General features: G+C 44.9%; 1 protein-coding gene across 3 annotated transcripts in view; it reads left to right on the top strand.

Moving 5' to 3' along the window:
* Positions 1-10,890, top strand: part of slc4a2a (solute carrier family 4 member 2a) — a 31,994-nt gene extending 21,104 nt beyond the window's left edge. For all 3 annotated transcript variants that reach the window (XM_051953773.1, XM_051953774.1, XM_051953775.1), the window contains 9 exons: positions 626-774; positions 2,102-2,296; positions 2,442-2,654; positions 3,263-3,352; positions 3,441-3,607; positions 6,556-6,809; positions 7,000-7,169; positions 7,292-7,465; positions 8,805-10,890. In XM_051953773.1, coding sequence (XP_051809733.1) covers positions 626-774; positions 2,102-2,296; positions 2,442-2,654; positions 3,263-3,352; positions 3,441-3,607; positions 6,556-6,809; positions 7,000-7,169; positions 7,292-7,465; positions 8,805-8,885 — 1,493 coding nt within the window. In that variant the 3' untranslated portion in view covers positions 8,886-10,890. The remainder of the gene's footprint in view (positions 1-625; positions 775-2,101; positions 2,297-2,441; positions 2,655-3,262; positions 3,353-3,440; positions 3,608-6,555; positions 6,810-6,999; positions 7,170-7,291; positions 7,466-8,804) is intronic.
* Positions 10,891-13,655: the final 2,765 nt, after the last annotated feature.

The raw sequence follows: 13,655 nt of genomic DNA, 5'->3' as shown, positions 1-13,655 counted from the left end.
ATGGGGCAGTGACCTGGAGGCCCAGAATTTACCCAGGGATAGAATCAGCCGAAGAAAAGGCTCCTTAACCCTCCTGCTGTCCTCATTTACAGGCACCAAAAAATATTGTTTCCTTGTCTGAAAAAATCCAAAAATTCAGCAAAAAAAATTCCCCAAATTTCTGAAAATTTGCAAAACCTTCAGGAAGAAAATTCCAGTAATTCCTCAAAAGTTTCCCTTACAAGTTTTATAATAAATAAATAAATTAATTAATTAATCAAATATGGCAGGAAAATTCTTGTAAATATTTTCAAAAAAATGAGTAAAATCTTCCAAAGAAATCCTAAAAATATCTAAAGGGATTCCATATATAATCAGTAAAACTTCTAATATTTTCTTAAGAACCTTCACAAAAAAAATCATCCAAAATCCAGAGAAATTTGATTTGTGAAGGTTCTTTCAAAAGCATTTTTTACATGTCTTTTTTCTATCAAAAAAATGCCAAAAATGTCCCCAAAATGTTGAAATTTTCACTGTGAAAATATGTTTTTTTCCACATTTTCAAACTTTAAAATGGGTTAATTTGACCTGCAGGACGACATGAGGGTTAAGATCATTACGTGTGAGTCATGTGATCTCTGTCCAGGTGAGAAGACGGAGGGTCTGATTGGTGTGTCGGAGCTGATTGTTGCCACAGCGATGCAGGGAATCGTGTTCAGTGTGTTGGGAGCTCAGCCTCTGCTGGTGATCGGCTTCTCAGGACCACTGCTGGTGTTTGAAGAGGCCTTCTACACCGTGAGCTCACCTGTCTACACACACACCTGTCTACACACACACCTGTCTACACACACCTGTGGCAGAGACGGCCCGAATATTCGGATCCGTTCGTCTGGTCTCCCGGGTCCACATTTTGCCCTCGTTGAGTCTTCAGTTAAACTGAAGAATTCCCAAACAGCAGAGGTCTTCAGCATCTTGTCTTGTGTTTATGCAACGAAGTGAAGCGTGACGTCAGAGTCGGCAGCAACCCGGCCATTCGGGTGGTGGTAAGAAACAGGAACGGAGGAGCAGAGATGAGCGAACATGGCGGGATGAGCCGAAATGGGCCGAAGGCGAAGGGAAGAGACGAGCTCCGAATATTTTCGTCTGGGGAAGGAGGGGGTGATCACATAGACATGTGTGTATATGGGGTGGGGGTGAATATTCGGATACCAAAATTAATATCCGGATACCGCCGTAGCGAACGAATATTCGGATATTCCGGATATTCGGGTCCAGCCCTACTAATTAATGGTGATTTTCGAGAAATAAAAACAGCTCTTATGGGTCAGAAGGTTTATCAGAAGTCTTATTACTGACCTCAACAAACAAATGTCCACTTACTCTTGTTTTCAGAGCTTTCAGCTCCATTCTTTGGGTGTCTTCTTGCTATTCATGACCTAAATCTGAGGCTCTGGTCACACGGTGACGGTGTAGACAGCAGTGATGGTTTCTGTATGGAGGTACCTTCTAAAAATTAGGTGCACCTAAACCTGTTGTCTTTAAGTTGCAGCGATAAAAAGTCTGTCCTGTGTTTCAGTTTAAGCTGTCAAAGTTTGATTTGTTCAGTGTTTTAAATCTGACTGTTTTGCAGATTCAAGGACTGTCTGAATCTTCACCGGTTAATAATTTTGTGGCCACCAGGGGGGCGTCGGTCAGAACACAATACAAGATGTTCCCTTTTCCTCACTTTATTCAGTAGCAATCCCTCTTGAACATCTATGTGTGGTTCTATAACAGGAAACAAATAATAAAGCAAACAATAAGTATATGAAACTACATAAACATGTAACAACAACCATCATAATAAAAATACACACAAGAAAATATCCAACCTACCAGTAGAATGCACGCACAAAGAGAAAATGACAATCAACACCAAATAAGTCTGTGCAGTCCCAGCAAACACTCTCCTCTGGTCCCTACACGAACACGAACCTGGTTCTCCTCTGCAGAGCAGCAGAGTGTTGTGGCCTCTGATTGGCCAATGTCTCAATTGCCTGTTTGCAGGCCCTTTCCAGCTGTCCTTCATCACACTGACGGTCCTTCACACCTTTCACCTCCTTCCCTCTGTGTTCCTGTTCAGTTCTGTAAAGACAACGGCATCGAGTATCTGACGGGTCGGGTTTGGATCGGCTTCTGGCTGCTGCTCATCGTCATCCTGACCGTCGCTTTTGAGGGAAGCATCCTGGTTCGCTTTGTTTCCCGCTTCACCCAGGAGATCTTCTCCTTCCTCATCTCCCTCATCTTCATATACGAGACCTTTGCCAAGCTGGTTAAGGTGAGTCTAGAGCTCAGACACCTGCATGGTGACGTTACCACGGTGATGTGTTTTAGGAATGTGGCTCTCGTGCTAAAACAAACGTTCCTCCTGCTGCTCAATGCTGAACCACTGTGAGCTTTTCTTCTTCGCTGGTGTTTCCCAGATCTTTCAGGAGCATCCTCTCCAAAACTGCTACCATGGAAACAACACCACATCTCCGTCTCTGTGTAACTTCACCGCCATGGCTGCCGGAAATACTGGGAAGGTGGTGGGAGAGCCGAACACGGCGCTGCTGTCGCTCGTCCTCATGGCGGGAACGTATTTCATCGCTTTCTACCTGCGCAAGTTCAAGAACAGCTCCTTCTTCCCTGGAAAGGTCAGTGCACACATGGACAGGTATGTACAGGTACAGGTACTTACAGGTAGATACAGGTACAGGCACGTACAGGTAGATACAGGTACAGGTAGATACAGGTACAGGCACGTACAGGTAGATACAGGTACAGGTAGATACAGGTACAGGCACGTACAGGTAGATACAGGTACAGGTAGATACAGGTACAGGCACGTACAGGTAGATACAGGTACAGGTAGATACAGGTACAGGCACGTACAGCTAGATACAGGTACAGGTAGATACAGGTACAGGTAGATACAGGTACAGGTAGATACAGGTACAGGCACGTACAGGTAGATACAGGTACAGGTAGATACAGGTACAGGCACGTACAGGTAGATACAGGTACAGGTAGATACAGGTACAGGCACGTACAGGTAGATACAGGTACAGGTAGATACAGGTACAGGTAGATACAGGTACAGGTAGATACAGGTACAGGTAGGTACAGGTACAGGTAGATAGATACAGGTAGATACAGGTACAGGTATGTACAGGTAGGTACAGGTATGTACAGGTAGATACAAGTACAGGTATGTACAAGTAGATACTGAGCAGCGTGTGAGCAGGTGTTCTGTGTGTTTCAGCTCCGGAGGATCATTGGAGACTTCGGCGTACCCATTGCGATCCTCATCATGGTGCTGGTGGACTACAGTGTGGAGGACACCTACACTCAGGTGAGGGCAGAGTTTGTTTTACATGAAAAGAACCGCACTCTTAGGTTGGACCAGACAGGTGAAATACTCTCTTCCTATTGGCCCACAGAAACTGAGCGTGCCCAGTGGATTCTCCGTATCCAGTCCGGAGAAGCGTGGTTGGCTGATCTCTCCTCTGGGCTCAGACGGCCAGTTTCCAGTTTGGATGATGGGCGCCAGCATCCTGCCGGCCATCCTGGTCTTCATTCTGATCTTCATGGAGTCCCAGATCACAGCGTACGACCCTTTAGTCTCCACCTGGAACCTGAAGCCAAACCAGGACCTGGTGGACTGGGTTCATTAGTCCTATGTCAGACTTGTCTTTACATGAACTTGACTTTGGACTCACTGTCTTGAAGCTACTTGGTCTTTCCTTACATTTACTTGGGACTTGGTCTTGAGTAGACCCTTAGTCTCAGCTCTTCCTTTGGACTGTCCTGACTCGTAGATTGTCTCTGTCCTGACTCGTAGTGTGACTCTGTCCTGACTCAGTTTGACTCTCTTTCCTGACTCGTAGTGCAACTCTCTGTCCTGACTCGTAGTGTGACTCTCTGTCCTGACTCGTAGTTTGACTCTGTCCTGACTCGTAGTGTGACTCTGTCCTGACTCGTAGTGTGACTCTGTCCTGACTCGTAGTGTGACTCTGTCCTGACTTGTAGTGTGACTCTGTCCTGACTCGTAGTTTGACTCTCTGTCCTGACTCGTAGTGTGACTCTGTCCTGACTCGTAGTTTGACTCTCTGTCCTGACTCGTAGTGTGACTCTGTCCTGACTCGTAGTGCGGCTCTCTGTCCTGACTCGTTGTTTGACTCTCTGTCCTGACTCGTAGTTTGACTCTCTGTCCTGACTCGTAGTGTGACTCTGTCCTGACTTGTAGTGTGACTCTGTCCTGACTTGTAGTGTGACTCTGTCCTGACTCGTAGTTTTACTCTCTGTCCTGACTCGTAGTTTGATTCTCTGTCCTGACTCGTAGTTTGACTCTCTGTCCTGACTCGTAGTTTGACTCTCTGTCCTGACTCGTAGTGTGACTCTGTCCTGACTCGTAGTGTGGCTCTGTCCTGACTCATAGTGTGACTCTGTCCTGACTCGTAGTGTGACTCTGTCCTGACTCATAGTGTGACTCTGTCCTGACTCGTAGTTTGACTCTCTGTCCTGACTCGTAGTGTGACTCTGTCCTGACTCGTAGTGTGACTCTGTCATGACTCGTATTGTGACTCTGTCCTGACTCGTAGTTTTACTCTCTGTCCTGACTCGTAGTGTGACTCTGTCCTGACTCGTACTGTGACTCTCTGTCCTGACTCGTACTGTGACTCTCTGTCCTGACTCATAGTGTGACTCTCTGTCCTGACTCGTAGTGTGACTCTCTGTCCTGACTCGTACTGTGACTCTCTGTCCTGACTCATAGTGTGACTCTGTCCTGACTCGTACTGTGACTCTCTGTCCTGACTCGTACTGTGACTCTCTGTCCTGACTCATAGTGTGACACTGTCCTGACTCGTACTGTGACTCTCTGTCCTGACCCGTACTGTGACTCTCTGTCCTGACTCGTACTGTGACTCTCTGTCCTGACTCGTAGTGTGACTCTGTCCTGACTCGTAGTGTGACTCTGTCCTGACTCGTAGTGTGACTCTCTGTCCTGACTCGTAGTGTGACTCTGTCCTGACTCGTAGTGTGGCTCTGTCCTGACTCATAGTGTGACTCTGTCCTGACTCATAGTGTGACTCTGTCCTGACTCGTAGTGTGACTCTGTCCTGACTCATAGTGTGACTCTGTCCTGACTCGCAGTTTGACTCTCTGTCCTGACTCGTAGTGTGACTCTGTCCTGACTCGTAGTGTGACTCTGTCCTGACTCGTACTGTGACTCTGTCCTGACTCGTAGTTTTACTCTCTGTCCTGACTCGTAGTGTGGCTCTGTCCTGACTCATAGTGTGACTCTGTCCTGACTCGTACTGCGACTCTCTGTCCTGACTCGTACTGTGACTCTGTCCTGACTCGTAGTGTGACTCTCTGTCCTGACTCATAGTGTGACTCTGTCCTGACTCGTAGTTTTACTCTCTGTCCTGACTCGTAGTGTGGCTCTGTCCTGACTCATAGTGTGACTCTGTCCTGACTCGTACTGTGACTCTCTGTCCTGACTCGTACTGTGACTCTCTGTCCTGACTCATAGTGTGACTCTGTCCTGACTCGTACTGTGACTCTCTGTCCTGACTCGTACTGTGACTCTCTGTCCTGACTCATAGTGTGACTCTGTCCTGACTCGTAGTGTGACTCTCTGTCCTGACTCGTAGTGTGACTCTCTGTCCTGACTCGTACTGTGACTCTGTCCTGACTCGTAGTTTTACTCTCTGTCCTGACTCGTAGTGTGGCTCTGTCCTGACTCATAGTGTGACTCTGTCCTGACTCGTACTGTGACTCTCTGTCCTGACTCGTACTGTGACTCTCTGTCCTGACTCATAGTGTGACTCTGTCCTGACTCGTACTGTGACTCTCTGTCCTGACTCGTACTGTGACTCTCTGTCCTGACTCATAGTGTGACTCTGTCCTGACTCGTAGTGTGACTCTGTCCTGACTCGTAGTGTGACTCTCTGTCCTGACTCGTACTGTGACTCTGTCCTGACTCGTAGTTTTACTCTCTGTCCTGACTCGTACTGTGACTCTCTGTCCTGACTCGTACTGTGACTCTCTGTCCTGACTCATAGTGTGACTCTGTCCTGACTCGTAGTGTGACTCTGTCCTGACTCGTAGTGTGACTCTCTGTCCTGACTCGTACTGTGACTCTGTCCTGACTCGTAGTTTTACTCTCTGTCCTGACTCGTACTGTGGCTCTGTCCTGACTCATAGTGTGACTCTGTCCTGACTCGTACTGTGACTCTCTGTCCTGACTCGTAGTGTGACTCTCTGTCCTGACTCGTAGTGTGACTCTCTGTCCTGACTCGTACTGTGACTCTCTGTCCTGACTCGTACTGTGACTCTCTGTCCTGACTCGTACTGTGACTCTCTGTCCTGACTCGTAGTGTGACTCTCTGTCCTGACTCGTACTGTGACTCTCTGTCCTGACTTGTAGTGTGACTCTCTGTCCTGACTCGTACTGTGACTCTCTGTCCTGACTTGTAGTGTGACTCGGTCCTCACTGTTCTGCTGATCACTGTGTGATGTGTTGATCCTGGTCCTCCGTCTGTCCCTTAGGCTGATTGTCAGTAAGAAGGAGAGGATGCTGGTGAAGGGAACTGGTTTCCATGTGGACCTGTTGATCATCGTGGTGGTGGGCGGAGTCTCGGCACTGTTCGGGTTGCCGTGGTTATCAGCTGCCACGGTTCGGTCGGTCACCCACACCAACGCCCTGACCGTCATGAGCAAAGCTGTTGCCCCTGGAGACAAACCTCGCATCCAGGAAGTCAAGGAGCAGCGGGTGACGGGCTTCCTGGTTGCAGTTCTAGTGGGTAAGATCACCTGGAGAGCTCCTCCATCACCTGGAGAGCTCCTTCATCACCTGGAGAGCTCCTCCATCACCTGGAGAGCTCCTCCATCGCCTGTCCTGCTACTGTCAGTCTGCTGCTGCAGAGCTGCTGCTCTGGGGTCTCTGCTGTTCTGATGTGGTCTGTGGTTTTGATGTGGTTTCTGGTCCTGCAGGTCTGTCCATCGTGATCGGGGACGTCCTGCGTCAGATCCCCCTGGCGGTGCTGTTTGGGATCTTCCTCTACATGGGGGTCATGTCCCTGAACGGGATCCAGCTCACCGAACGCCTCATCCTGCTGCTGATGCCCCCGAAGTACCACCCCGACCACAGCTACGTCTGCAAGGTGAGTCCCTGAAATGGTCAAGTACGCCTGGACAGGTACGCCTGTCGCCTTGGTAACAAACCAGCCTGCAGCTCTACTTTGGTTTTAGCTCCTGTCTCACCTGCGTCTTCGTTGTCCCACAGGTGCGGACGCTGAGGATGCACCTGTTCACTGTCGTCCAGCTCACCTGTCTGTCTCTGCTGTGGGTTGTCATGGCAACGGCGGCGGCGCTAGCATTCCCCTTCGTGCTGCTGCTGACCATCCCAGTGAGGATGCTGCTGCTGCCCCGCCTCTTCAGCAGCCGCGAGCTGCAGAGCGTGAGTCCCGGCTTCGCAGTGACATCATGTTGACATCACTCTGACGTCATCAGACACTTATAATGTGACCTGACAGGTGGACACGTAGCTCTGCCCTGCAGCTGCTGTCACATGTTTAATGATGTCACAGCACCACTAAAGCCTCACCTGAAGGGGGCGCTGCTGTCAAATAAAAAAAATTATCTTCCAGAGAATAAAAAAACAAATATTTATCTTTTGGGGGATAAAACAAACAAGTATTTGTCTTCAGGAAAATGAAAACAAACAACACGAAGATCCAAACAGGTTAAAGGTGGTAAATGGAGCTGAACCGATTCTGTCCAGAGGATTCACAGAAGAACCCAAAAGGAACCAAATATTCTGTTTATTTATGATCCAGCAGAATGTTAGTAAAACTATCAAAGAACCAAAAATCCTGATTGTTTTCATGACAGAGATTCAATGATCCATCTCAGAGCAGAGCTGTGTTCTGTTGGTCTTTGAATGTTCTGAGCCGGTGATCTAAGCAGGTCAGACCCAGTACCGGTTCTGTTGACCTTTGAACACAGTCTGAAGTGAAGCTTCTCATTAACAGACAGCAGCAGCAGAACTCTGGGATTGAAGGATTTTTACACATTCCAGCTCCAATAACAAAGCTTGGTCAGAACTTTGGTCTCTCGGTTCTGATCTATCAGGTGGTAAAATGAAACGTCCACAATAATACAAGTTTCCTGAGATGAAAACACAACGGGACCGATTCTGTTGTCTCTGAGGTGGTTTCATGTCTGAGCTGAACAACACTTTGATGATCAATGATCCAACATGGATCTACCAGCAGCTGGAACATCTCTTCACCTCAGGCAGGTCAGCTGTTTATCAGCTGTTTATCAGCTGCAGCTAAATACTGAACTTTGACTTTGTTTCATAAATCAGAGATAAACTGAGCTGTTGGTTGTTTGGACTCTTTGATCAGCTGCTGGTCGTTTCTGATGTTTTCTACATCACTGATCAATATCAGGTTCTGCCGTGGTTCTACAGCACTGAGGGTTCCTGTCTGACTGCAGGAATGTTAGCAAAACATTAGTAGAACATTAGCAGAACATTAGCAGAACAGTACCAGAACATTAGTAGAACATTAGCAAATCATTATCAGAACATTATCAGAGCTTGTTCTTTAGAAGTGATATAAACGTTGGTTGGCTGTAACTCACAACTGGAACATGTTCTCAACACGTATCAGTCACAAAGTAATGAAATACAGCCCATAATACTAACAGTAATAACATTATTAAACACATGAGAACTACACACAGAAAGTGAAGAGGCATTAACCTGGTGAACCTGCTGTCTCTACCTGCAGCTGGATGCTGATGATGCGGAGCCTCACCTGGAGGAGAGGGAGGGGCAGGACGAGTACTCTCAGCTGCAGATGCCCGTGTGACCCGGCAGCCGGCAGCTGATTGGTGGAGCTCATTTCCAAACTGTTCTGCTCACTAAAAACGTTCTATCAGTAAAAGCAAATCTTCTCCTGAAAGTGATTTTCTGTCGTCATTTATCGGCTTCTCAGGAACATTTACTGTTCTGGAAACACTTCCAGAACCGTTCATCTGAACACTGTGTTCAGATGAACCCAGGAACCACCATGTCTCCTCAGATGTTTAAACCAGGCGTGAACTAACCGTGACGTCACCCGTTGGTTTCAACGCCGAGAAAATGAAGCCCGGATTTTGCTACTTCCTGGTCGCCGTTTTGGATTTTTTGGAGCCAGTGACGTAAAAAGCGTCATCAAACAGACTGGACCGGAGAGCAACTAGGGGCAGGATTGGCTGAGGACTCTCTTATCCCGCCCACATTTTACCGCAGAGGCTTCTGTTGCTGTCCATCAAGTATAGCCACGCCCCCTGGCTCCGCCAACTTTAACGATTTATTTAAAATTCAGTATTGATTTATTTTAAGATCGGCCACCTGATCTCTCATTTTGACCATGAAAACTAATAGTAGGGAGGTTAATCAACTTTTGACTTCAAATCATGATGCAAAGGTCCCCTTTGGTATGGAAGTACCTCAGGGCAATAGAAATAAATTTATCCAAAGACACAAGTGAGATCACCTTTTGGGCGGCCATTTTTAAAATGGCCACCGACCATACAGGAGAGGCCCATATCTTTGGTTCCATTATCGCTATAATGACAAATTTGATGTCAAAGTGGACATATTTGAGGTCAAGGAATCCAATAAAATAGGTTCCAAAACTAAAAAAAACAATAATCTTCTTCTTAAGATGAAAATTGAAGGTAAAATGTGCAATTTATGATTTAACAAAGCATGCCAAACACAGTTCATTCACAACTCAATAATAATTTAATAAATAACAACTTAAAGCATTGAAAATGTATATTATGGATGCAGAGAAACTGAGTAATGAGACAACAATTTCATAAATATGTTCACATTTTAGAAGTAGGTATTGCCATACCTACAACTTTCTAGTGATAGACACTAATAGTTTAGTGTAAATACATCGCTGAGATGGTTTCCTATTTAGATGTATGACCACTGTGGGAACATAAGCCATGACATCCACAGAGAGACATGCAAGGCAGCCTCTGCAAGGTGCCTTACAGTCAGTCTTACACTTGCAAATGACAAGTTCTGGCAAGTCTTTTGAAATAGTGGCAGTTGTAGTGTAGACAGGAGTTGGTGGAGAGTCTGAGGAATCCTGCTGCCATCCCCACAGAGACGGTGACACTCTTGCATGGTGTTTGACAAGTATATTGCCCCACACATGTCCACTCTAAAGAGAAACATGATTAGTGATACAAATGCCCTTTCTTATTTTTAGCAATATTTAAATTATGCTCCTATACAAATTTGTCTTGCCTGATGTTGGAAATCAGCCTATCCTACAATTAAACAAACCAACAGAACATGTGTAAGGCTGTTTCCGCCCAGTTCTTTTGATGGAGTAGTCAGGAGACTTCTTCTTAAAATCAAAAGTATTTATTACAGCTAAATTGAATGTGAATACAGAGCTCTGGGCCTGAATCCTCTGTCCCTAACCGACAATAAGTGTTCAGTCAGTTCGGATGGAATCAGACTAACTGTTCCTGACCCAGTCTTCTTATACTCTAACAGTGTGTATAGCTATCTATCAAGGCTGCCCCCCCTTCCGATGCTGCGTTGTTCCGCTGTCCTCTGTCACAGCTGATGTTTTGTCATTACGCTCTCATAGGAATGACTTCTCCGCTGCAAAGCAAGATTAGAAACTGCACACACACCAAGCTCATGTTCTTTACTGATTACGGCTTACGTCAAAAACTATCTGTACCTTTATTATCAAAAACTGTCTGTACTTTGATTATCAATCACTTTATGTCTTGATCATCCTTGGTTTCAATCACATGAGTAATAAGTAAAATAAAGCTGGACTTATCTTCTTTGTTTCATTACAGTCACACCATGGTAATGATGCTCTTCACCTTCCTATTCCTCAGAACCAATACAACTCTTTAATATGCACACTGAGCAATTATAAAACACACCATTTCCCACAATTCCCCCTTTTGGCCAAAGCTAACCTTAGACCAACACAAAATATTTTACACCATAGAGGATACAGGCACCAGCTCCTCTCCTTCTTGAAGTGTTTTTTTTTTTTTTTGGCCATGAGTGCTCTGAATTCATCGCCCAACATTACTTCGGACACCGTTCTGCTCATCGTCTTACTCATGAGTGTTCTGAAAATTGGAATGATGCAACAAGTGAATATGAAGAGAAACAGCATTATTATGAGAATAGGTGTGTGCACATAGCTTTCTTTTCTGGATCGTTTTTAAGTTGATTTGCTAAATCAAGAACTGTTTGTGTGAGCTCCTCAAGTTCCTAGTGCATATCGTTCATCCTGTTTCCTAAACCTGCAGTTCTGTACATGGGAAAAAGTGTCCTAAAGAAGACTCTTCTATCTGAGACTAGTGGTGGAGATCTAGTAGAGGAAGGGTCAGAATGTTTCCTTCATCTTTTGCCGTTGCAGACGAATGACAGTAACACCTGACTTGAGAATCACCAGAGCTGCAGGCTGTAGTTTAGCTAAATAGCACGCCCCACACCACCCCTGGGGGAGATACAAATAGACCCTATGGCCATGGCCCCAAACGTGGTCAGCCGGGTAGGAGAACCCCCCCGTGTGTGGAACCACAGGTTCAGACACCCATCCCATCACATCGCCACAGATTCCCATGGCAGTGAGGTTGATTGGTTTTGCCCAACCTTCCTCACACCTAGAACCGCTGCACAGGGGATTGCTCGAAACACCTTCCATAGGAAAGTCAGTCATACAGTTTGCCACGCCTAGGTCTACGTCTCCCTCAGCACAGCTCCTCCTGAAACACAGTGATGGTGTGTTTGGCTAGTGTGCCGTCGTGATTCCCTGTAGATTAGTTTCATTAGTAGTTATCCTAAAATGTTGAGGCATTCTCCAGTTTGTCAAGTCATAGTCACTGGCATTAGTGCAGCTTGGCAAATACTAAGTGAATTTTTAAAGGTAGTGACTGGGGTTGTAATTAGAGGTGTAGATTGCTAACATATAATTTCATCTAGTGTTGACTGGTTTTGGTGTTAAGCATGCATTGGCCCGTGAATGATGAGGTATGAATGAGCCACATAGCAGTCAGACATGTTTGAACTTTTTGAGGTCAGGTTTGCCATCTGGAACCAAACATTATCATGGTGATCACCAACATATAGTTCATGGTTTCTTTTCTCCCTGTCAATCTCATTCGTCATTAACAAACATGAAATGAAAGTTGTTTTGTTTTTGTTTTGTTTTGTTTTTTTAAATCAATTTCCGTGATCTCAGGTGAGGAAACCAGGAGGTGAACTTAGGAACACTCAGGAGACACATATGACTGATGTAGAGAAAAAATGCACTACTGAATTCAGGAGAAATCATACAGCAAGAACCGCATATGCCGACAAAGCCAGTATCAACTCTGAGGAGTCTCTCTGTCCTTGGTGGGTTTATAGTGTCTGAAAGGAGAAAGGAGGCAGGATCTAACCTTGTTATTGTTGCTGTATCAGCAAATAGTTGTCTGTCTGAGCAGTTGGTGTGCTTCAGCTGTGGTCAGAGGATGACCTTCTGTATGTTGGTACAATTTTTCCTTCACAAATCCCCCTTTTTGATCATGAGATCAAACCTAAACTACAAGTGAAAGGAAAAATTTTGCGTGTGTGGAAACTGTGGCCAGAGAGCTCCACAAAATTGATTCTGTAATATTCAAGACGTAAAGAATCATTTTAAAAGTCATAGTAATTTACAATAAAATACACAAATGCACAATAAAATGAGCTTGATTGCTGTGGTAAATTTAAATCATGTAGAAAATTAAATGCAATGAAATTGGAGTAATTAATCACATCTGCTATACCTGTAATTACACATGGTTCAATGAGCTGAAATTTCCGTAATCTAAACTAACCCAAAATTTAATTTTACTGATTTATTAGTAATATGTTAATAGTTATACACTCTTGATTTGTTTAACATTAATTTACACACTTGAGTAAGAAAAATGCCCTGAAAAAAAGAAGAAACTCTGATACAATCAATCCTTACAAATTCTTTTACCTTCAACTACTCAACACTACTGCAATCATGTAATTAACTGAATGTGTGTTATATACAAAATCATTCTACGATAAGTTTTCTATAGAGACATTATTACATGAAAATTCAGGTACCCAGCAAGACAGTTATTGTTGTGTTATTCATGATTCTCAAAATTAAAAGTACACACACGTGTAAATGTAGTGCAGTGAAGATGTAACTAAGTGTGTGTGTGTAGTGTGTGTATGTTGTGGTGTTTGTGTGTGTAAGCTGTTGCATCCCTCTTACTGACCTGGTCTAAATCATCTTTTATTCGTTCAATTCAACCAGTGTGAATGATGTTCCAGACCCTCCTATTTCTCAGATCAGATCAACTCAAAAGAGCACAATAATGCAATGTGTGGATCAGTGTAAAACCAGCACATCTAGGAAACAAAACTTCATGAGAAAATTCTCTGAAATCAATGAGTAGATGATTATATTATGTGATTATAAAACGATTCCCTTGTAATGTTAAATCAGCATCTCAATTAGTATATGTTGTATGTTAATTAATGAAATGTTTTCTCTGTGGTTGATTCCAACTTTTACCTGTTTTCAAAGCCACCC

This window comes from Acanthochromis polyacanthus, chromosome 9 (genome assembly GCF_021347895.1).
Source record: "Acanthochromis polyacanthus isolate Apoly-LR-REF ecotype Palm Island chromosome 9, KAUST_Apoly_ChrSc, whole genome shotgun sequence".
Taxonomy (NCBI): domain Eukaryota; kingdom Metazoa; phylum Chordata; class Actinopteri; family Pomacentridae; genus Acanthochromis; species Acanthochromis polyacanthus.
Note: the sequence above shows the minus strand (reverse complement) of the source record. Positions and strands in the feature narration are given on the sequence as shown.